The sequence below is a fragment of the Phycodurus eques genome, chromosome 6, assembly GCF_024500275.1.
Source record: "Phycodurus eques isolate BA_2022a chromosome 6, UOR_Pequ_1.1, whole genome shotgun sequence".
NCBI lineage: Eukaryota > Metazoa > Chordata > Actinopteri > Syngnathiformes > Syngnathidae > Phycodurus > Phycodurus eques.
The window spans coordinates 24522175-24545273 of record NC_084530.1 but is presented as its reverse complement, the minus strand read 5'-3'; the positions used below and the strand labels follow the sequence as shown (position 1 = coordinate 24545273).

The 23099-nt window shown below is 40.0% G+C and overlaps 1 protein-coding gene across 3 annotated transcripts in view; it reads right to left on the bottom strand.

The window, feature by feature from the left end:
• lef1 (lymphoid enhancer-binding factor 1) overlaps positions 1–21192 on the bottom strand; it is a 73580-nt gene extending 52388 nt beyond the window's left edge. For all 3 annotated transcript variants that reach the window (XM_061680444.1, XM_061680445.1, XM_061680446.1), the window contains exons 1-3: positions 20940–21192; positions 18938–18995; positions 15297–15421 (exon numbers count right to left, since the gene is read on the bottom strand). In XM_061680444.1, coding sequence (XP_061536428.1) covers positions 15297–15421; positions 18938–18995; positions 20940–21143 — 387 coding nt within the window. In that variant the 5' untranslated portion in view covers positions 21144–21192. The remainder of the gene's footprint in view (positions 1–15296; positions 15422–18937; positions 18996–20939) is intronic.
• Positions 21193–23099: the final 1907 nt, after the last annotated feature.

The window sequence follows — 23099 nt, the reverse complement described above, 5'->3', positions numbered from 1 at the left end:
AGGATTCCTGAACTGTAGTTTTTTTCATGCTTTATTTCGCAAAATAAAAAGGTTACATATGAGCACTTGCCCTGTATGATTATATGTTTTGCTAAAAAAACTAATTCAAATTTATGGTAACCAGAAACAATTTAGGCCTGTCGAAGAAAAGCAAAAAGAAAAGAAAAGCCCAGGCACATAAAATGTATCTTGTGCCTATGCATATTACAATTACTACTACTGTACTGTACTATCTATCTATCTATCTATCTATCTATCTATCTATCTATCTATCTATCTATCTATCTATCTATCTATCTATCTATCTATCTATCTATCTATCTATCTGTTCTATGTTCTGTTAAAATGTCATATGATGATAATTTTGTCACATGGCTGGTAGTGCGTGGCTTAAGGTGTTTGACAATGGGTGCATTAAAGAGTGTGTGTTGATGTTTTTAGCGGCTAAAAAATGAAGAAAGAAAGAAAACAAGAGCAAGCTAAGGCCTTCCCTTCAATGAACAGCTTGGCTGATAAACCCCCCGCCGCCACCCCTCCTCTTTGTACTGTAACTATGCAGGTCTACTTTACCAACCTCCTACACTGGGGACCATTAATATTTCAGCGTTGTCAGATACATGCATGCACCCACAGCAGAAAGAAATAATGAGCTTGTGAAAAAATATGAAACAGCAAAGAAGAGGAGGGAGTGATGGGGGGGGGGGAATGAAGCGCGCTGACCATCTAGATTCACGCCACAGAGGTGCTATTGATCATAGCGCTCGCTTCTTCGCCCAGCAAACAAAGTTGACTCTGTTGACGCGTTGGCCAATTCTGGACACAGCCGGTGGCATTTGCACCCATGTTTCACTCCTGTGGTCTCAATGCCCCCCCTCCCCACGCCCCAAAACTGCAGTCCACTATGTCCCTCAATGGCAGCTATTCATCTTTTTACTCACTTGATTGGCGGTATGAGGGAATGTGGATCTTAAATGCTTGCAACTAAGCTTAACCTGATTCAAAACTTTAGATGCATGGTAGTATTGTGGTTCACATGGCTAACTTTAGATAACACAGATAATCACCCTGCGATGAGCCCCTTTCACATTGCCTGTTAATGCTGGCATTTTCACGGCTTTCCCCCATATCACGATTCTTTATAAAAGGCTGGAAGCAATGGGAGGGACCAAGTCCATTGGTAACAGAGGAGGGATAAGGGTATTTTCGAATGCTGTCACTGTTCCGTATATACGGCAACTACACGTAATGGATTCACCAAGTTGACGCAGCAATTTTCACACTTATCAAAGTTATGGCCAAGGTGGGACAAAGCTTATGCGTCAGGGGATTCAGTAATGTGTCGCTGTTCAGTACAAATGGCACAAACACAAAAAGGGGTACAAAGTCGACTCAGCTATTGTTAGACTTTGGAGGTAGTATCAGAGCTACCGCTTTTCGTAATTACGTGTGGCTTTACATTATAAGTCGGATTCAACACGGAAAGGGGTTACCAAACAGACTTAGCGATTTGTAGACGACAAAGGTAGTATCAGACGGTAACAGAGGCAGCAGGACGACTGTATGTAAGGGTGTTCTGTAATGCCATATTGCTTTTTAGTAGTCCTAGAACTAGAATCCACACGGAATGACGGTGTGAAACAAACCAGTCTGTTTTCTGACATTGGAGATAATATCAGAGCCAAAACAAGGACAACAATTCCGTGGAAGGGAATTTCCACAATGCTGTTCTGTATCAACGGCACTGGTACGAAATATGGGTACAAAGTCAACACAACTACTTTCCCACTTCAGACATACTATGAGGTAACAGGGGCAGCACAACACCTGTGTGTAAAGGTATATCCGTAATTCCGTTCAGAGGTATCAGAGTAGCAATGCAGGTAGTCTCAAAGCTTTAACACAGGTAGGAAGCTGCCTATGTGTACTGAATTCAGTAACGCTGCATCGCTGTTCAATATAAGCATCCCCGACAGTTTACCTTTGAAACTTCAAAGGTAGTAACAGAGAAATATGGGAATTCACCTATGTGTATGAGTTTCCATTATGCCCTGTCACTATTCAGTATAACCGGAATCGACTAGGAATGTGTCAAAGTCAACCCAGCGACTTCCAAACGTCAGAGGTAGTGCCAGAATGGTGACAGAGGCAGTACGACAACTGCGTCCAAGTGCATTTCCATAATGCTGGGATGCTGTTCTGGATAGACGGCATCGGCACAGAATGGAGGGGGCACAAAGTCGACTCAGCTACTATCCAGCTTTGGAGGTGGTATCAGAGCAGTAACAGAGGTGCAAAGCTGCCCGCATGTAAGGGCATTCCATAATTTAGTGTCACTTTTCTTTAAAATAAGAATTAACACGTCATGGGGGTACAAAGTAGACCTGGCAATTTTCCATCTTCGGCTGTTCGGTATTATCGGCACCAACACAGACTGGGGGTACAAATTCGCCTCAGCTTTTTTTCCGAACTTAGGGGTAGTATCAGAGCTGTAACTGAGGCAGGACATGACTCTTGTTTCTGATCAGGAAGTCCACACTGGGGTCTCTAAAACAGAACAGGGGAATTAGGGACAACCTTGATGAGGCCAATCCACTGACTCTTGAGATCAGCACCAGGCTACATGTGCAGAGTGAAGTCCTCTGAGCAGGTGTGGCCTGACTGACCTGCTGACTGACTAACTGACTGGCTCCAGGCGACCGTCTGCTACTCAATTTGGTTAAGCCGCATCCGATTCCGCGGTGAGGACGGGCGTCATCTCTTCAGCCTGTTCTGCTTTGAGGGGTGAACCACGCCCCGAAAAAAAACCGCAAACTCCATTCAAGTCTGTCATCGCCACAGCCCCTTCTTAACACATTTTATTGAGCGTTCCATGTGGGACGTCCTATTTCTATGAGGGTGCCGCAACTTTCTGCTGACTGCATTGACCACTGCCTCCGTTTTACATCTGAGTGTAAATTGGCAGCCCAATCCAGTTCACATTTCCATAAACTTTCACAGATCTTCACCAGCTTTTTTGAACATGATTGAGTGAGAAATAAAAGTAAATGGCGAAAAATGAAATGGACCATATTATCAAATTATTCCCAGATTAATCTGAATCCAGCACAATTTTTTTAAGGCTTCCATGTCCCACTCATCCACAAGGTATCATAGAAATAATAATTTTAAAAAAATCTAGCTAAATTGAAAGCATTGCAGTTGTTTTTACCCATCATGCAAAACATGTAAACAAACTAGAAAAGACCATTTCTGTAGAAATTGCATGTGAATGTTGAAAACCTGAGTTTAAAAGGAAATACTGAAGAATTAATTAAAACGTTGAAATGTCAGACTTGGAAAATTTGAAAAATGGTGATGCATAATATTCTGAGAACTGCTTGAACGGTTTGAATCAATTGAGAAATCTGAAAGGAGGAGGTCAATATGTAAAATGTCTGCATTGGTTTGGGACTGTTGTGGAGAATCTGGAATACTGAAAAATTTGGGAATGTTTAGAATGTGAAATAGTTTGCAATATCACACAAATGAGCTGAACATTTTAAGTTGTAGTGGTTTGTATCGGTTGAATAAGGAGAGAAATGTGGAAAGATGGGTTAAATTTGGAAACTGTCTCCATTCATTTCAATGTGATATTGATTTTGATTTTGATTGATTTTCCTTCATGGAAAATGTGGATTTTTTTGCAATTTGGACATGTTGGAGTGGTTTGAAACCACAATTTGGACATGTTGGAGTGGTTTGAAACGGTTTATAAATGTGGAAGTTTTAGAAGGACAAAAAAGTGGGGAGAGTAATAATAAAGTAATTGGTACAGAATAACGCATTTTTACGTCAATGTTGGTCCATAGTTTCTTACAATATGTTTGTGTTATCTCAAACCGTCTTTCAAACATTATCATCATCTGGTATACTGCCTTCTTCCTATTGGCCTGGAGGCTGAACTATGACGCCCTAGCACTCAGAAATAAATCACCATCCACTTTAGTCAGAAACAACACTCGGAGCTCGATTTCTGTTTCTCATAAAAAAGGAGGCGCTTACAGTACGGCCGAACGCCGAGCTCCATTTCACCGCATGAAAGGCACAGATAAGGTGATTGCAACCACATGGTGTCATTACAGACATATGGAGCAAGCGTGTAGTGGAACCCTGGGCGTTAATGGCGCTGTTTAGAAAAGCAGCCGAGCTGCAGCGGCACTACAAAGGCTTTGAAAAGGGCCAATTGTTTCTCATGTGTGCGGTCCCCTTGGCGCAACGCACATCTTACGCCGCTCGGTAAAAGCTGCACCGCAGATGACATCAATGTCACTGTGACTCGCTTGCTTTATTGAGATCATCCAGCCGGAGACCAACTGAGAGCGCCGATCACGTGCGATCCAGCTGCTTTTCGGAGCACGTTGAAATGGAAGTGGAAGCTGCCCTCTCAAGCAGTGGTTCTCCATCTTTTTGGGTCCAGGCACCCCTTACAGGGGTGAAATTTTTACAACGACCCCCTCATAATCCAAACGACAATTAAACATGACTACCTTGTCTACCTTTAAATGTCATAGGAATTAAAAAAAGACCTACTTTTGAGGAACTTTTCATCTTTACAAGAACAAAGAAGTATTTTATTGCGATTGTATTTTTTCAAGCTAAAGCCATATTATGATCAAGTGAAACTTTAACAAGGGAAGAAAGTCGCAATTTATTTAACAAGTGAATCTCAAAAATTCAACTATATTCTCATAACAGTAGGCCTTTTATTTGGAAAAAATCTATCATCATATATTAATTTATTTATATTACCCTCATCCTCCTAGCTGCATTTGTCCTCTTAAGTCTTAGCCTTAAGTAAGACTATATTCTCCCAGAAATACTGGAAAAAAAGGACTTTATTCCTATAACAATACTTTATTCATTGCAGCGAAGTCAGATTTATGTGATGATACATCACAATCATATCAGAGTTTTTAATTGGCGGAAAACTAATGTTGGGACTGGGGACGGTAATAATTGGTTTATTATGGTTGTTTCATTGGTGCGCTTGTCCCTATATGTACAGTAGATATACACTTTTTTAAAAATAATACGACATAATGATTTATTGTTAATTATTTTGCTACAGCTTGCTGACCCCAGTTTGAGAAAACCCTGCTCTAAAGCCAAAATTAAATGCAGCTTTCTTTTTCTGGAAGTCATAGGCTCTTCTATTGTCTCCTTGTCCCCATTCTGAAAAAGCTATTATTTTTGCTAAGTTGTGGGCTTACTTTTTATTTTTTTTTACTACCTATTACTGATTGAGACAAGCGGTTTGACGTGTACATGGGGAAGGGCGGAAGAAACCAATTTTCAGAATAAAACTTCTTTCAGACTCTGCTGATCAACAAATCAGTACTGGAGGTTAGGGATCGCCTCTCTTGGGTACATCCAGCGTGGACTGGATGCTTGCTGGTAAACGCAGTATTCTCAATAACACGGATCTTCCACTGTTGCGCTGAGGGCACGAGCAGAGGACACCCGAGCGGTCCTACCAAATCCAGTTAGGTAAACCCGAGTTAGTGATTCCATGCTGCTAGGCACTGCCTGGCTTGATCCGTCACATTCCCGTCACATCAAAAAGAAATGTTCTGGCACTGTAACCCTCGTGTCCCCCTCCCAAACCCACCATCTGCCTCACCAGGAGCATATGCAATTAACCATCCACAGGAAGAAAGACTACACGGCATTAGAGAGAGAGTACTCTAAGGCCACCATTCCACCAAGAAATATAGTTTAGGTTGGTTTGCCACAGTACGGTTTGGTACAGTAAACCTTGATCTGGCTTGCGGGTTTGTGGTCAGGGTGGCGATGGTTTGACATCATACCAGCGCAACACAGTGGCTCTTGCTAATAATACGCCCAATGAAGAAAAGTAGTATCACACAGATCTTTTGGTGGATTGAGATTTGCATGTGTGATGCCATGTTTCCATCAAATGTGGAAACAATTCCGTCAATTGGTAAGACAGCAAGCAATGTGTCACGCTGACCTACCCAAGCGAACCACACCCCACTGGTACCACAAAAAAAAAAAAAGGGTGCTGAAATTGAAGTTGTATATTTTGGGAACCTTTGCAATAGAAAAGCATAAAGAACAAACAAAAAGGTTGGTGAAAAAGGGCTGAGAATGAGGGGCAGCTCAACATTGTTAAACCCCGGATTAATTTGGAGGTTCTGTGCCAGACCAGCATCTCCTCAACAACCAGTACAAAAAAACGGAAAGTTTGGTTTCTCAAACCTTACAGTATATACTGAACCGAACGACCCCCTTGGTTCGGCTATTTTGAGATCTTTAACAATAGTAACGCCAAAAAAATGTATACAAAACGAACAAAACTGTTGGTTGAAAAGGAGCTTCAAACTGCAAAGAACCAATTCACAAGCCAGAGAACCAGGGACAGCTCAACTTGCTGTGTCCCTGATCAATTTGGAGGTTTTGTGCCAGACTAGCATTTCTTCAACAACTAATCCCAAATTCCGTATTGTCTGATTAGCCAAACCTTCCATTCGCTGGTCCATACAGGTGTACTCACACTGGGCCACTTCACAACTAAAGTTCGTTACGTTTGGCTATTGTGCGTGATCCGTACTCAAGATACCTTCCCCTCCTCTGCTCGCTTGGACGAGGTGGGATATGGCGTAGCATGCTGTATGAAACAATTACTGTTACGATGTGAAACAACAACATACCGAATTGAACCGACCGTTCTCGCTGAGAGGAAAATGGCCTTAACCGCAACTTCCACCGCAAACACCACACTTACACTGAGTGACTCCATCCCTTCTCCTCTTGCAGCTGTTCCAGCACAGATGGAGATCACCTGCACATCCTTAGTCAAGCGAAGAAGCACGCTTCCGTTGTTTTTTTTAAAAGCCTAAACTTGTGTGTGTGGTTTTGTGCAGCAGAGCCAGGACATGACAGCGGCAGGCTATTCCTGGAATAGATCCATTGCACGGTCTTTATTTAGAATCTGTCATTTCATAATCCCGATTTAGAGTATGGGCGACTCAGACAAACATCCTCATCAAAGCCACGAGCAAGCCAGATCACTCCCTTCGCCCGTCATGACATCCTGAAGGTTTGGCGGGTTGTCTATGACTCAAATGATACACGTGTCATCTGAGAAGGCATGGCAAAAACACCCATTCGGTAGCCCATTTTGCACAGACATCCCACCAATATTGCTGCATCAAAGCAATAGCATTCAGCATTTACTCGTCTTGTGTTTTTTATACAGAACCCAGTGAAGCATCCCGCAATCAGGCAGAGAAGTGATAGAATCTGGTGTGATGTAGGAAATACTTTGTGACAACTGGGGTTGTGAAACGTCACACCTTTGTTCCTAGCATTGTCGAACACCATTAAACACAAGTCTCTGTCACTACTCCCGAAAGCCAGAAATTTGCTGTCCATGTGTCTTTTAGGCTAGATTTACATTGCAGGTCCAAGTAGCCATTTTAGATTTATTGCGGATATCCGATTTTTTTAACTTCAGTAATTCTCATCGACTGTGTTGTGGTAAATTATCCAATTTCGCTTAATTGGTTTGAAAACAAAGGCTGATTAGCACATCTGCCTCACAGTTCTGAGGACCGGGGTTCAAATCCCGGCCCCGCCTGTGTGGAGTTTACATGTTCTCCCGTGCCTGCTTGGGTTTTCTTCAGATAGTCCGGTTTCCTCCCACATCCCAAAAACATGCGTCGTAGGTTGACTGAAGACTCTAAATTGCCCGTAGGTATGAACGTGAGTGCGTATGGTTGTTTGTTTATATGTGCCCTGCGATTGGCTGGCAACCAGTTCAGGGTGTACCCCGCCTCTCGCCCGAAGATAGCTGGGATAGGCTCCAGCACGCCCGCGACCCGAGTGAGGATAAGCGGTAAAGAAAATGGATGAATGGTTAGAAAACCATTATTTATTCACAAAAAATAATCCACCTTTGTTGACCGATCTATGCTAACAACATATATTGAACAATTAAATACTCTCGATTACAAAAGTTAATTAACTGACTGGTGTATCCATCGGTCGCCATTTATACAATAGAAAATGTCATGGTACGCATACACTGAGTAAGTAAATCTGTGAGTAAATTGAGATCATCATTATTTCCGTATATACATATATAATACTTTATGTGACATTTTTGTTCGGTGGTGTGTGAGATATTTTTAATGTAAAATATGTGTCTTGGCTCAGCAAAGGTTGGGAAGCACTGTTCTATTCAACTGTTTATTTATTTATTTAGTTATGTAAATTGTCACTTGAACCATGAAGTCTAAATCCAGCCTTAAAGGATTTCTGGTGCTAAATCGCAAGTACCGTCTGTATTTCAGAGTCATACGTGAAATTAGGCGACAAAATGTATATAGCAGACCATGTGTAACTGAAAGCAGAGTGGTCGCCAGAATCTCGCTAAACCGAGTTGAAGCTAAAGCAGAGAGCTCTTTGAGATGCACTTTCAGTCCCTCCTACAGAAAAAAAATTTAGACCACTACAAAATGATTAGTTTCTCTGATTTTGCTGTTTCTACCAACTGTATATGTAAAAAAAAATTTGCTGTCCTCTGCTCTGACAAACTCTGCGATTGTATTTTTCAGCAGGACAATGCTCCATGCCACACAGCTAGGGCGTGCAAGGTGCGGTTGAAGGACCACCAGATCGAAACCTTGTCGTGGCTAGCCGAACTGAACCCCATTTAAAACCTCTGCAATGTGATCAAGAGGCAGACAGATGTTTAAAAACCATCAAACAAAGCTGAGCTGGTTGAATTCTTTCATTATTTGAGGTATAAAAAGCACTCAACATTTTTGGGTATTTTGACCAATTTTCATTTGCTGCAAATGAATACTCTATTCTCTTGGAATTTGGGAGTTACGTTGTCAGTAGTTAATAGTATATACAACCCCAATTCCAATGAAGTTGGGACGTTGTGTTAAACATAAATAAAAACAGAATACAATGATTTGCAAATCATGTTCAACCTATATTTAATTGAATACACTACAAAGACAAGATATTTAATGTTCAAACTGATCAACTTTATTGTTTTTAGCAAATAATCATTAACTTAGAATTTTGTGGCTGCAACACATTCCAAAAAAGCTGGGACAGGGTCATGTTTAGCACTGTGTTCCATCACCTTTTCTTTTAACAACATTCAATAAACGTTTGGGAACTGAGGACACTAATTGTTGAAGCTTTGTAGGTGGACTTCTTTCCCATTCTTGCTTGGTGTACAGCTTCAGCTGTTCAACAGTCCGGGGTCTCCGTTGTCGTATTTTACGCTTCATAATGTGCCACACATTTTCAATGGGAGACAGGTGTGGACTGCAGGCAGGCCAGTCTAGTACCCGCACTCTTCTACTACGAAGACATGCTGTTGTAAAACGTGCAGAATGTGGTTTGGCATTGTCTTGATGAAATAAGCAGGGGGGGTCCATTAAAAAGAGTGTTCCTCAGATGGCACCATATGTTTCTCCAAAACCTTTATGTACCTTTCAGCATTGATGGTGCCTTCACAGATGTGTAAGTTACCCATGCCATTGGCACTAACACAGCCCCATACCACAGATGCTGGCGTTTGAACTTTGCGTCTATAACAGTGCGGCTCGTTCTTTTCCTCTTTGGCCCAGAGGACACGACAGCCACAATTTCCAAAAACAATTTGAAATGTGGACTCGTCGGACCACAGAACACTTTTCCACTTTGCATCAGTCCATCTTAGATGAGCTCGGGCCCAGAGAAGCCGGCGGCGTTTCTGGGTGTTGTTGATAAATGGCTTTTGCTTTGCATAGTAGAGTTTCAAGTTGCACTTACGGATGTAGCGCCAAACTGTATTTACTGACATTGGTTTTCTGAAGTGTTCCTGAGCCCATGTGGTGATATCCTTTACACATTGATGTCGGTTTTTGATGCAGTGCCGTCTGAGGGATCGAAGGTCACGGGCATTCAATGTTGGTTTTCGACCTTGCCGGTTACATGCAGTGATTTCTCCAGATTCTCTGAACCTTTTGATGATATTATGGACCGTAGATGATGAAATCCCTAAATTCCTAGCAATTGTACATTGAGGAACATTGTCCTTTCAACTATTCGACTATTTTCTCACGCAATTGTTCACAAAGAGGTGAACCTCGCCCCATCTTTGCTTGTGAATGACAACGGAATTTAGGGAAGCTCCTTTTATACCCAATCATGGCACCGACATGTTCCCAATTAGCCTGTTCACCTATGGGATGTTCCGAACAGGTGTTTGATGAGCATTCCTCAACTTTCCCAGTCTTTTTTGCCACCTGTCCCAGCTTTTTAGAGCCTGCTGCAGCCATAAAATTCTAAGTTAATGATTATTTGCTAAAAAAAAAATCAAGTTCATCAGTTTGAACATTAAATATCTTGTCTTTGTAGTGTATTCAATTAAATATAGGTTGAACATGATTTGCAAATCATTGTATTCTGTTTTTATTTATGTTTAACACAATGTCCCAACTTCATTGGAATTGGGGCTGTATTAAAAAAAACATTTCAATCAAACATATACAGATACCTATGAATAGCAAAATCAGAGAAACTGATCTACTCATTTTTTCCAGAGCTGTAGTTAGACCGCTGTCCAGCTGTTTACGTCCGCAGGCGTTTTTGTGGAGAAGGTGACTTACGCGTGTAAAGAAAAAAAAAGAAACCCACATAAAAATCTGCTGACAATCAGTGGCTCCCCGACAGCTCTGTCATGGCTGGACGGCATGTGTGCAGGAATGTCATAGTGAATGGAAATCAATCCAAAACGACTGTGACGGGGGTTGGTGGTGGGGGAGGAGGATGGAGGGGAATGAAAGAAAGAAGGAGCCTTTGATGTGAGTGAAAACTGATCCCAGGCCTGCAGATATACGGCAGCGGCCGTGGTGTCTGCGACGCTTGCCATCGGGTGGGACAAAGGCGTTAAAAATGACTACTGTTTTATTCAAGATGGCTCCAAGAGAGGAAGATTCGGGGGAGAAAAAGAAATGCAGTAAATGAAAACAACGTGAGGCTTTACAAAAAAATAAAAATATTGGCAGCGACCATGCCCGGCTGGGTCTCGTATAGTACGTCTGCTGGGAAAGGTAATTTCCTTTGGTGGCTCTCCAAGCAGACCTCCTCAAGCGCTTCCATGTGATGGAAGACGAAGAATTCGGCTCGCGTGTGGAGTAGTGTTTTTGTATTTTTACAACTCACTTAAATTGATTGTCGAATTAATTGCGTCTTGAAGCAATTGAATCAAGAGAGTGCACTGCTTAGCTGCAACCAGCAGAGGCGCTGTTGATTAAGTCCCAACTACTTTGCGGTGTGAAGAAAAAGAACTGACATAAAGCAGGGTAATCCCCCCATAAGAATAGGGAACGAGCCTTGCCGCAAATAGCGAAAACACGTGAGTGACTGACACTCCCAATTATGTTCATCGTTGCCCATATTAACAGTTTAAACTGTAAGTATACTACTGAACTCAAACATTTCAAACTCATTTTACAAAATTTCCCTTGAAAATAAATGGCTTAGTGTGTGTGTACATGGACATGGGGCGAGGACGCTCCGTAACTTCCACTAACAACCCAGGCTTAACTTAGCTCTTTTCTGACATATTACATAGCTTGTCTCGTAGTTGAGATGTGATTTCTTGTGAGTCATTATGCCTTTTTTTAAATAATAATAATAATAATGATCTGTATTTATTTTGGTAACATTAGAACTTTTTCCCATAATATCACAACTTCAGTCTCAAAACTTTTTTTTTTTTATTTTCGTGATTCTACAACTTTGTCACAGCAAAATATTTCTTCATATTAGACTTTTTCTGAAAATATACAACATAAAACTACTTTAAGAGGTATATTTGCATGAAAAAAACATGAGGCCTTAAATATAAAGCAATCAAATGGAAAAACAGTATCGGTAAGTACAAAGGTAACTGATCGTGCCTTCTTGTGCCATGGGACAACGTATTCTCATGCCGCTGAGCAAACTACTTAATTGCATGCCTTCTTTAACCTGGAAACCTCGGATGTCGGAACTATTGTAAGCAATCCTGCAGGAGGATTTGCAATGGTAGTGGAGCAAGAACGTTAAAAGTAAAAACAAAAGCAAAACAAAACACCCCTGAAAAATAAATAAATAAATAATAACAACAACAACAAAACAGACATAAATACACAAATATTAAATTAAAATACGGGACGAAAACTGTGCAGATATTTAAAAAATAAATCCCAAAATACAAAAAACAAAATTAAATAAATCCAACAATAGTATGAAAAGTATTCAAAAGTAATTTCATGCCAGCGCACCAATACCCAGCCCCTGCCAGTCTCAAGCTAAGTTAAGAAATGAGTGGCTTGCGTCAGGAAGGGCATCAGGCGTAAAAACTGCGCCAAACAAATCATGAGAGTGACTCTCAGTTGGAACTCAGAATGGAACAAACCAAAAGTTGTAACAAAACACAAAATGTTAGAAGTACAAAATGATTTGATAAAATACATATATTACAATAAATATAAACACTGCTACAGTCATATTTGTTTTTTTAAAAAAGAGAATGTGAGAAAAAAAATACAAACATATTTCAACCAAAATGTAAAAATAGCATATAATACAAATCTAACTCTAAATAAAAACATTATACAAAGAAAAACAGAAAGTACGGTGGTAACTAACCATGCCTTTTTTGCAAACTAGTTCATGGCATGCCTTTCGTAATGTTGAAACCCCTTTATTCAGGCACCGTCGTAAAACGAGCACCACCTGTAACTGGTTGTGATTTCACTTAGGGTGTGTCACCATTATTACACACAGCAACAACAATTATCCTCTGGACCTGTTTATAATAATAAAACGTAAATACTAAGAATTAAGATACAAGTAACTTCAAAGAAACAATTCATAGTGTCATAGTGTAACATAATGAGCCCAAAGCCACTGGCAATGCTGCCAGCCATCCTGAGTGGGATACAGAGACGCGCGTGGACATAACAGCATTAGTGTGGACAGCTGCGAGGGGACACAGGAAGCTGCCAGTGATGGACCTGCAGCTGGCCTGATATTTAGGTCATTACAGGGGGAAAGCAGCACTTACTCAACTGGAGGGGAGCCCGGCCTCTGTCACACTGAGGTCAGTGGAACCCCCCCCCCTGGATGCCTCTGACGTCATACAATATGAACCTTTAAATTTCAGACATTGCATATCTCTCGCAGAAAACCTCAAGTCAGCGGGCACTCTTGCTTTTTTGCGACACTTACTGTATGCCAAAAGAATGAGCAGCCTCAAAAAGATTGCCCCTTGTTATCAAAGTTAAGATAGAGTGCTTTTGTTGTTTTTGCATTTTACAGTGAGTCAAGACGGCGTGCGCCACTTGGCTGTGACCAGCAGAGACGCTGTTTCACTGATTCACTACCAACGAGTGAGCAGAAGAGCATGCCGCTCAGGAGTTCAGAACATTCCGAGGGTATCAACCCATCCCCTCTGCCCTGATGAAAAGCATTTACCCAGGCTAGTCAAGTGAGCATGCAAGCAAGCTAATTTAGCTCAGCTAAAATCAATACATTGCATTACAGTTGTGTACTACCTTTTACACTTCTAACACCATAAAAAAAAAAAAGTTTAATCTGGGTGGCTCGTCAAAGAGCGGTTATATTTTCTTAGGAAACCGTGTATATACAGGTGCATCTCAATAAAATAGAACAGTTGTTCTTAAAATGGAACATTTTACAGCAAATGCCACCTCAAAAAATACTTTGCTCTTCACCAAGTACCTCCACCATGACCAATATTAAAATATGCAAATAGTAGCGTAGTAGGTCCACGTGTTCATAAAAAATGAGACAGAAGTTTTATTCCCAAAAAGCGGGTGGTTGATTCAACCTTAGCGGATTCCCAAAAAGTGTAATCAATATCATTGCAGGCCACTGTAACATTCTGCACAGTTTGAACATTAACACTGCACCTAGATATAGGAAAATAAAAACTACTTAAATAATAATTTAATTTAAAGCAGCGTGTCAAACATGCGGCCCGCGGTCCAGAACCGGCCCGCCGGGGGGTCCAATCCGGCCCGTGGGGATGGCGAACACATTCACTGCTATTTTTCCATAAAAGTAACTTTTGCTGCAAGTCCACTGGAGGGTGTACTGACAACACTTAAATGACATTGATGCACATGTGAAGGCCAAACAATGCCAAGTTTCAGGAGCACACTAATATAAACTGTTGTGCCATGTTCACACTGTGAAAATAAATACCTCCTGTAGAAATGTTTTAAGACTTTGAATATTACAAAATTTCAGTCAAAAGCTTCACTTCAAAAGAGACTGGTTTGTTGGAACCTTTTTTTTTCATGCACTGCCACAACTTAAATTTTTATGTATACATTTACAACAGATGCATAACTGAATGGTACATGCGCACTGATTCATAATACATTTGAAATAATTTTTGGTTAAAATTTTCAAACTGCTCATATGATTTGCAACAAAATTTGCAACAAGATAATAATGAATAAATGTGAATATTTTCCGAAGGTCCTTGTAATTATTTGCACCAAAACAATGGGGGAAATGTTGAATAGTTGATATTTATGGATTTTTAAGCCACAAATATTGTTGTCCGGCCCTCTTGAGATCTAGTTGGGGTAAATGTGGCCCGCGAACTAAAATGAGTTTGACACCCCTGATTTAAAGGTATTGCACATAAAAACTAAATAAATATTGTACCAAAATACATAAAAACAAATGTATTGTACTTAAATGTTAAATACAACTGAACTGTACTTAACATACTGTATGTACTGTACTGAGAAAAAAAATGTTTAAGCCATTGTAACTTTTTGCAGAATTTGAACATTATGACATTAACATTGAATTCAGTAATTCTTTTGCGTACCACTCGAGGGAACCCGTGTACCACTAGAGGTGCTCGTACAACACCGTAAGAATCACTGAATAAAAATAGCGTGGAAAAGTTCATTTATTTAATTGGTTCAATTTGGAAAATGGAACTCATATAGTACAAAGATTCATTAAAGGCCAATTCCTACCTAATTTCGATATTAAAAATAATTTTGATTGTTGCTCATGTAACATTATAAATTCTTGCAATAGTAAATTTTGGGTATTTGTAAGCTGGAAGCTGAAATCATCAAGATGCTAACTAAAAACAAAACAACAACAAAAATATAAATTACGTTTTCCACAATATTCAAATTTATTAAGATGCACCTGTATATAGAGTATGTATTAAAGTTGGTACTTACCGTTCTGGGCATGGACGGCGAGAGGGAGCCATTGGTCATGTAGGAGTCGTTCATGTTGCCCATCATGATGTAGCTTGGGTAGCTCGGGTATGCGTGGCCTTTGCTGTACAAATCCTGATGTTTGACTGATTCCAAAACAAAAAAGACACACTTAAATAAGCAGTCTTGTAATGTAACAGAGTCGTACAAAAGTATAATCAAGTATACTAGTACTCAAGTATAATTTTCAGATATCTGTACTTTACTTTGTTAATTCTATTCCTGGCATCTGTTAATTCTATTTCTGGCATCTTTCAACTACTACATTGACTAAATACAATGTATACTTTTACTTGAATACCTTTTTCCTGATACCATTTTTTTCTAGCCTCTTTCTGTTGTTTCTGGATATTATGCTTCTATTGTAAAGAAGCCACAATAAAAGCATGGTAAAAAGTCTAACCAGTTACTTCTTTAAAATACTTTTACTTACCAATACTTAAGTACATTTAGTAACCGTACTATAAGTCTTTTACTCAAATACTGTACTATTCTACAAGGTGTCTTCAACTTCTACCAAAGTTAATTCTTGTTAAGCTACTTGTAAGTACTGCTTCCAGGTAATTTATACAAGACTGTCAATAAGTCAATAAACAAGTGGGTAGAGTTGCCAAAATTATTCTCAAGTAAGAGTTGTGTTACTTGAGAATAATATGACTCAAGTCAAAGTAAGAAGTAGTTCTCCAAATAATGACATTATTAAGACTAAGTATTCAGAGAAAACGCTATTCAAGTACTGAACAACTAAAGAGTAATTTCTGATACATTTTTATTAAAGCGGTAATGTCAAACGCCCAACAGTATAGTTATCGTGTTAAGTAAAACAATAATAAATTAAATCTTTATAATAATACAAAAAAAAACATAAATCGAGGCAAACTCAGCCACAATAAATGGTAGTTAAATTAACTTTGTTAATATGAAACAGCACAACAGGCCCATCAGGCAGAGATTACAAAGCTGTTGTATGGTCATGTGACAAAAGTCTCTCTGACCAACCAAAACAAATGGAGCAATAGACACAGATCGTTAGCCTAATAGCATAATTGCCCAAGTCATTCTTGGAAAAAAAAATTCAACAAACAGGAACCGTTCAGTTGCCTCGATTCAACTGTGCATCTGCACGGACATCATGAAATAACTACATTTTTAATAAGTACAATAGCATTTTTTTAATTGATATTGTGACATTAAGTTTAAAATAACTTGGGCAATTGTGATATCAGGCTAACGAAATAAAAGTAGCAAACGGAAATGTAGCTAAATGGAACTGAGTAAATGAAAAAATATACTCAAATACAAGTAAAAAGTATGTTGCATTAAAACTACTCTGACAAGTGCGATTCATCCAAAAAGTTACTTGAAATGTAAATGCGTTACTACCCATCACACTGAATGATATCGCTTGAACCCGCAGCGCATTTCGCCCCGGCCTTTTGTCGGCGGCCTCACAGAGGACTCTGACTAAATTGTATTATGCGCAGGAACAATGGAGTCCCTCTGTGCCAATTAGCACCAATTAGAAGAACATACAGAGTGTGTCAAAACAGGAGACGCCCCAACTGTTCCTCTATGACCTGACAACAAGAACAGGAGGAGGAGGCGGCGCTTTGTACAAGAGGACTCAATTCAGCGTCACTCGCCACTCAACTGTGCCATAAAGCCAGGGGTGGGTGTGAGGGGGGGGGGAGTGTGTTTGTGGTATTTAGCCCGACGGCAACATGGATCTTGTTGTGAAGAATAGCAGTGTTTGGTTTGCGAGAAGGAATGGGGTAGGGGTGGTGCCGGGGCGGAGTAAAAAGGGAACAAAGGGGAGGCACACTCCGCCTCAAAGGCCCCGCCGATGACCCGCCAAGTGGAGGTCACACCACAATAGGCCCGTGAGGCCCCCGAGTGGCGCCCGCGTGTGACCCCGACGCCGCGTTTATTGTGGCGAATGTGTGACGGGTGCCAGCGGGGTTGATCTAAATATGGGGAAGGGCCTGCGCAATCAAAAACGTTCACACACGATGATGATTTCAGAAAAATATGCCTCGAAAAGGCAGCACACTGGATAGACGTAAATAAAGAGGTAAAGTCCTCTGTGGTTAAGATTTTAATTGATTTGAGATCGACTCTTGTAAGGGGGAGCTACTGAGTGAATTTTGGCTTTTTACGTTTTGTCAGGATACACGCTTGCAAAAATCTGAGTTTTCCGGCATGTTGAGGCCCTCATATTGCAATGTAGCAGTAGCGTAGCATTTCTGTCCTGGCTGGGCTGCTCAGTATAATAATGGCTGGTTACAATATACAGCGGTTAACTTATTTTTACACTTGAATGACAGTTACTCTGAATTATTATTATTATTATTATTGTTGGCGGCACGGTGGACGACTGGTTAGCACATCTGCCTCACAGTTCTGAGGACCCGGGTTCAAATCCGGCCTCACCTGTGTGGAGTTTGCATGTTCTCCCCTGTGCCTGTGTGGGTTTTCTCCTGGTACTTTCCACCCACATCCCAAAAACCCGCATGGTAGGTCGACTGAAGACTCTAAATTGCCCTTAGGTGTGAATGTGTGCGCGAATGGTTGTTTGTTTCTATGTGCCCTGCGATTGGGTGGCGATCAGTTCAGAGTGTACTCCGCCTCTCGCCGGAAGATAGCTGGGATAGGCTCCAACACGCCCGTGACCCTTGTGAGGCTAAAGCAGTAAAATGGATGGATGGATTATTATTATTATTATTATTATCTCAACCTTGGCTGCTCAGTACACTATTACAGGCTATGCCTAAAAGTTAGTTCTGTAAAGCCTTAATGTAAAGAGATTTTTCCCCCCGGGCACACGCAGCGAAATGCGACCATCACAATTTTGCTGGCGTCGGGCCAAAGATGTCAAATTTGGACATTTTTTTAATAAATCGACACTATTGGTCAGTCCCGACATGGGTATGTTATTTTTACAAATTATTGACCAATATAAAGTGTTGAAAATGCATTGCTCTCTTTGACGACACAATGTTAATGGCTCAACAAACGTTTTTGGGGGGTTTCCTGAAAAGTGAGGTTTTTTGGAGATGCAAGGTTTCCACTTGACGACAGCGATTTAATAGTGACTACACAATTGATAGTTTTTCTACACCACGTTTTATTTCATTATTGTTTTAAGCAGTTATATTTGTTTTTGTTCACTTGTATGACAGTTGAGAATGTTAAAATGTAAATGAAATATAATAATTAAAGCGGCAAGCAATAATTGACTGGCAATAATGGCCAACTCAATGTTTAATGTCAGTCATGGGCTGTGAGAATTTTTTTATGCATCCTGTTATGTTCACCTAATTTGTGTCCATCAGTGAAACTGGTGTCTGGGGGCTTCTTTTTTCTTCTCTCTCTCATACACTGGAATCTAGGGTAGTTCTGATTATTTGCTATGGGCCTTGAAATAGCAAAAAACTGGAGATGGAACATTGTATTCTTTCTCATCTGATTGCTCGTTTGTACGTGAAGAGTTATTTCCGGAAAGGCCTTGTATTAAGCAGTGTGACTGTTGTTTATAAGCATTCAAATACATTTATCTCATTCCGGGCGCATGAAGGAGAAAGGAATCTTTTTGCGTCACTCACCATCGTCGGGATGCTCTCTGTGCTTTTCATGATATGAATCTTGGGACTGTCTCGCCGCCTGTGTGAAAAAAAGCACACACACGAAAAAGGGAAGAAATTGAATGGCGGTGAATCGAAAGGGAGGGCCTTCAGACGCCGTTAGACACACAGAGCTGCTGATGTGGTCAGAGGATCGCGGAATAACACGGCCCAGGATCAATCTGCTTCTTTTTCTTTGCTTGTCAACAAGGCGCACGCACACGCACACACATGCACGCACACACACAAATTTACAGACAAGCGTCTCTTCCACTTAATTAAGGCGCCATGGCCTTGAGGGGCTTTACAAATTAACTTGTTTTCTTATGAGTTCACTCGCTCCCATTCTAGCCTCTAATCTTACGTCTGTTAAGGATGTCATCATTTTTTTTTTACAAATTGAATTTTCATGTTTTACCCCAAAAAAATGTATCCACCCAATTTCTGTTAGGATTGAGGAGAAGACCTAACACACACACACACACACACACACACGACACACCCTGAGGATGGCTTCCAGCTGAGCAAGGGGAACTTTTCGTGCATCCTAATTAACATTCAGTCCACGTCAGCCTCACATCTCAGACCATTTTGAAGTCTCATCCTGGACAGGGGTCCCCAAATTTCATTAACACGGCGGTTAATGACAGAACATCCCAACTCATTTTTTATTTGTACGTTCGATAATAGTGTGCGTGTGTGTGTGTGTGTGTGTGTGATACCTAATTAAAAAGATGTACAATCATTTCCTGCAAATGAGAAGCACCCTTTTGCAATTTTGTGAAAAAAATATTGCAACTATTTAGAAAAACACTACAATTTAGAAAAATATTACAAATATTTAGAACAAATACTGCGAATGTTTAGAAATAATACAGTAATTATATTGTAAAAGTACTACAAATATTGAGGTGTTTTTTTTAATTCAGAATAAACTATAATATTGATAAATAACACAGTTAAATTAATATTGCATTTTATTTAAATTGAAGGAATATTGTATATTGAGGAATAAAATATATTTAAAAGAAAATGCTATTAATATTTTGAAAAATAATCATAACTACTACTTAAAAGAAATACGGCACATATTTATTTAAAAAAACTAAATATTTGTGAATAATATTACAAAGATACAACATTCTAAAAGTAAAAATATTTGTATTATTATTAATGTATTTTAATTTTTTAATGAAGTCACATCTAAGTCCCCTTCATTCTAACTACTGCAGCACTTTCGCAGCTTCAACGCAGAGGCGTTCTCACAATAACATTGAACAGCCAAGCGTTACACCTGCTTCTTAGTCATAGTAAAAATGGTTTTACATATATTATTACATCACCTCAAGTGACTAAGCTTGCCTTTTGATAGTTTATCGTAAAAAGGCATGTATACTATTTAAAATATTCAAAACATTTAGAAATGTTTTTATAATACATTTCAAATTATTGTTTAGAATTAATGATATTTTTACATAAATGTTATAAAACATCAATCTAACCTATAAATAGCTTTTTAACCCCCACATTTGCAGACTCCTCACAAGGCCTAGGCTACACATTTGATTTGCCATTTTCTAAATAAAAAAAAGAAACTTTAAGCGACAAATTGCATAATGCAGAGTGTGCAGGGTTGGACAACTTGCGGCCCGTGGGCCCTAAGGCAGCCCCGGGAGAGCATTTTATCCGGTCTGCCGGCAAAATAAAGACATCGGATCGAACAAAAAGGCTAAACCGAACAACCCAGACGTCTCCATCAGAAGGAATAATTAAAAATAATCATACATTATGGAGGACTTGATGGCTCCTGATAAGAACAATGTACATTCTTTTCGGAGCGAGGCTTATTTTTCCAGTTTAAGTCAAATGAAAGGATGATTTTGGTGTGCATGAAACAGAGAGGTACAGTATAATAAATAATAAAAGGTGGAGGCCTCCCTTGTTTTTTAAAAAAGCAAAGACGGAGGCTGACCGGGTGACTCACATCGTGGCTGTTACTGTTGGGGCTTCCCTCGGACTCGTTGACCAGCGACGACTTGATGTCGGCCAGGTCTCCCTCCTCTTCCGAGTGGCTGAGCTCGGCGAAGATCTGCTCCTTGTGCGGCTCCCCCTCGTCCTTGAACGGGATCATTTCATCCGTGGCGCACAGCTCCGGGTCCCCGCCACCGCCGCCTGACAACTGAGGCATGTCGTCTCACCTCTTTTTGTGCCCACAATCCCCCCCCACCCACCCACCCCCCAAAAAACACCCAAAAATGTGTTGAGGAAAAAGAGAGTATAGGAACTCCCAGTGGAAGGAGCCAAGTTCTTGACCCCCTGCAGAGGGGAAACAAAACACAAAAGGACACAAGTCCACAAATCACCACTTTTCACTCAAAGATGATTTATCCAAACCAAAAAAAAAAAAGAAAAAGTGCATGTGGTAGTCCCTTGTGGGTCCCGGTGGAGAAGTAAAAAAGAATGTGTGGATGTGCGCATCCACAATCCTTAAAATAGGAATTAAAGGCAAAAGGTGATGTTAAAAGCAAAACACACACACTCCGTAGAGAAGACTTTCCCAGCGCTCCTGCAGCGTTTCCACGGTGTAATGTAACCGGTGTGTGCGAGAGTGTGTTGGTAATGGAGCTGCTCCCACCTCCTTTTCCCTCCTCCTCCTTTTCCTCCTCCTCTCCAGTCAGCACTGATTGACACTCCCACTTTACTTCTCCCAAACAAATGGACCGAGCACACAAGCCCACGCGTGGACTGACGTCTCAAAACAAGCACGCGTGGTGGTGCCAGTGGTGGATGGGTCTCGTTTTCCTCTATCACTCTCAGGGTCCATTTCTGGAAAGTACTACAAGGGCCATACTAAATTTGAGCCACTGAGAACTAGAGCGGGCTAAATCAACTTTTATCATTTTGCAAGAGTGAGATAAATTCCTGGATCTTTTTTTTTTGTTTGTTTTGTTTTTTTTACAAAAAAAATTTTTTGTCTCATGAAAGTCCGCTAGCTTAATGCTAACACACAATGCAAAACGTCATAGTTGCAAAACGAGCATCGATGTTGCGGTGATTATAAACCTTTAAAGAAGTTATGTTTGACCATGTGGGAGCAACACGCAGAAAGAGCATACAGTAATACTCACAAGCATATATTCTTGATCCTCTGCAACAACAAAAAACAATTGCATCTTAGTGCACAGTGTTCTTCTGTTTCATAATCAAATCTATGTTTAGTATATCTGCATGTATTATACTGCCCCCTGGTGGCCAAGACACATTCACTATAAGAAAGCATACAATGCCCATTGAATTATCATGCACAAACTGGTGAATTCTTTACATTCTATTTACTTATATGTTTTAATGAAGTACATCACTACATTCCTAGGTTTCTTAAAACATGATACAAAATTTTTGTTAGTAGAACAGATTAATGGCATTTTCATTCATTTCAATGGGGAAAGATGATTTGGGTATGAGTAGTTTTAATTACAAGCGTGGTAACGGAACAAATTATAATATATATCATATTCAATAATTAGTTTACGAAAATTGTTTTACTGCAAAAGTAGTCTAAATCAAACATCCTTGAAATCTTCAATCAATCTCTGGATATCACTTTGTGACATGTTTTTGCGGGAGGTGAAGCCTGGTTTCATGGTTGAGTCATCTTGAAAATGGCAGTTGGCTCAGTGTTGCACTGATGAATCAGGAACTGTGCTGACTGCAATAATGGATTGTCCCCAATGTGTCAAATTTGGAACTAAACCTTGATTTAGATCAATGTTCATCTGAAAGACATGCCTTTCTATATTAATTTCTGCACTTTACTTAAAAATTACACAAATGGAGTTAGTCCACTCTAGCTCAGTGGCTCATTTCTGATTTTTTTTTTTTTAATTTATGTTGATTTTCAAACAAATTATTTAGGGGATTGGGTTTATTGGCTTTTAATTGTCTGTAAAAAATACAATAATAATTTGGTGTGACATTTTTTTTAATATAAATATTCACAATTTATTATTTTACTTGTTAAAAGTCATGTGTTTTGCCTCATATACATCAGGGTGTTCAAAACAGAGGGTTGGGGGTCAACATGGGATTTGGAGTTGTTGAACTCCAAATCTCTCTTTTTTTTTCATGTCAAATACCATTTGCA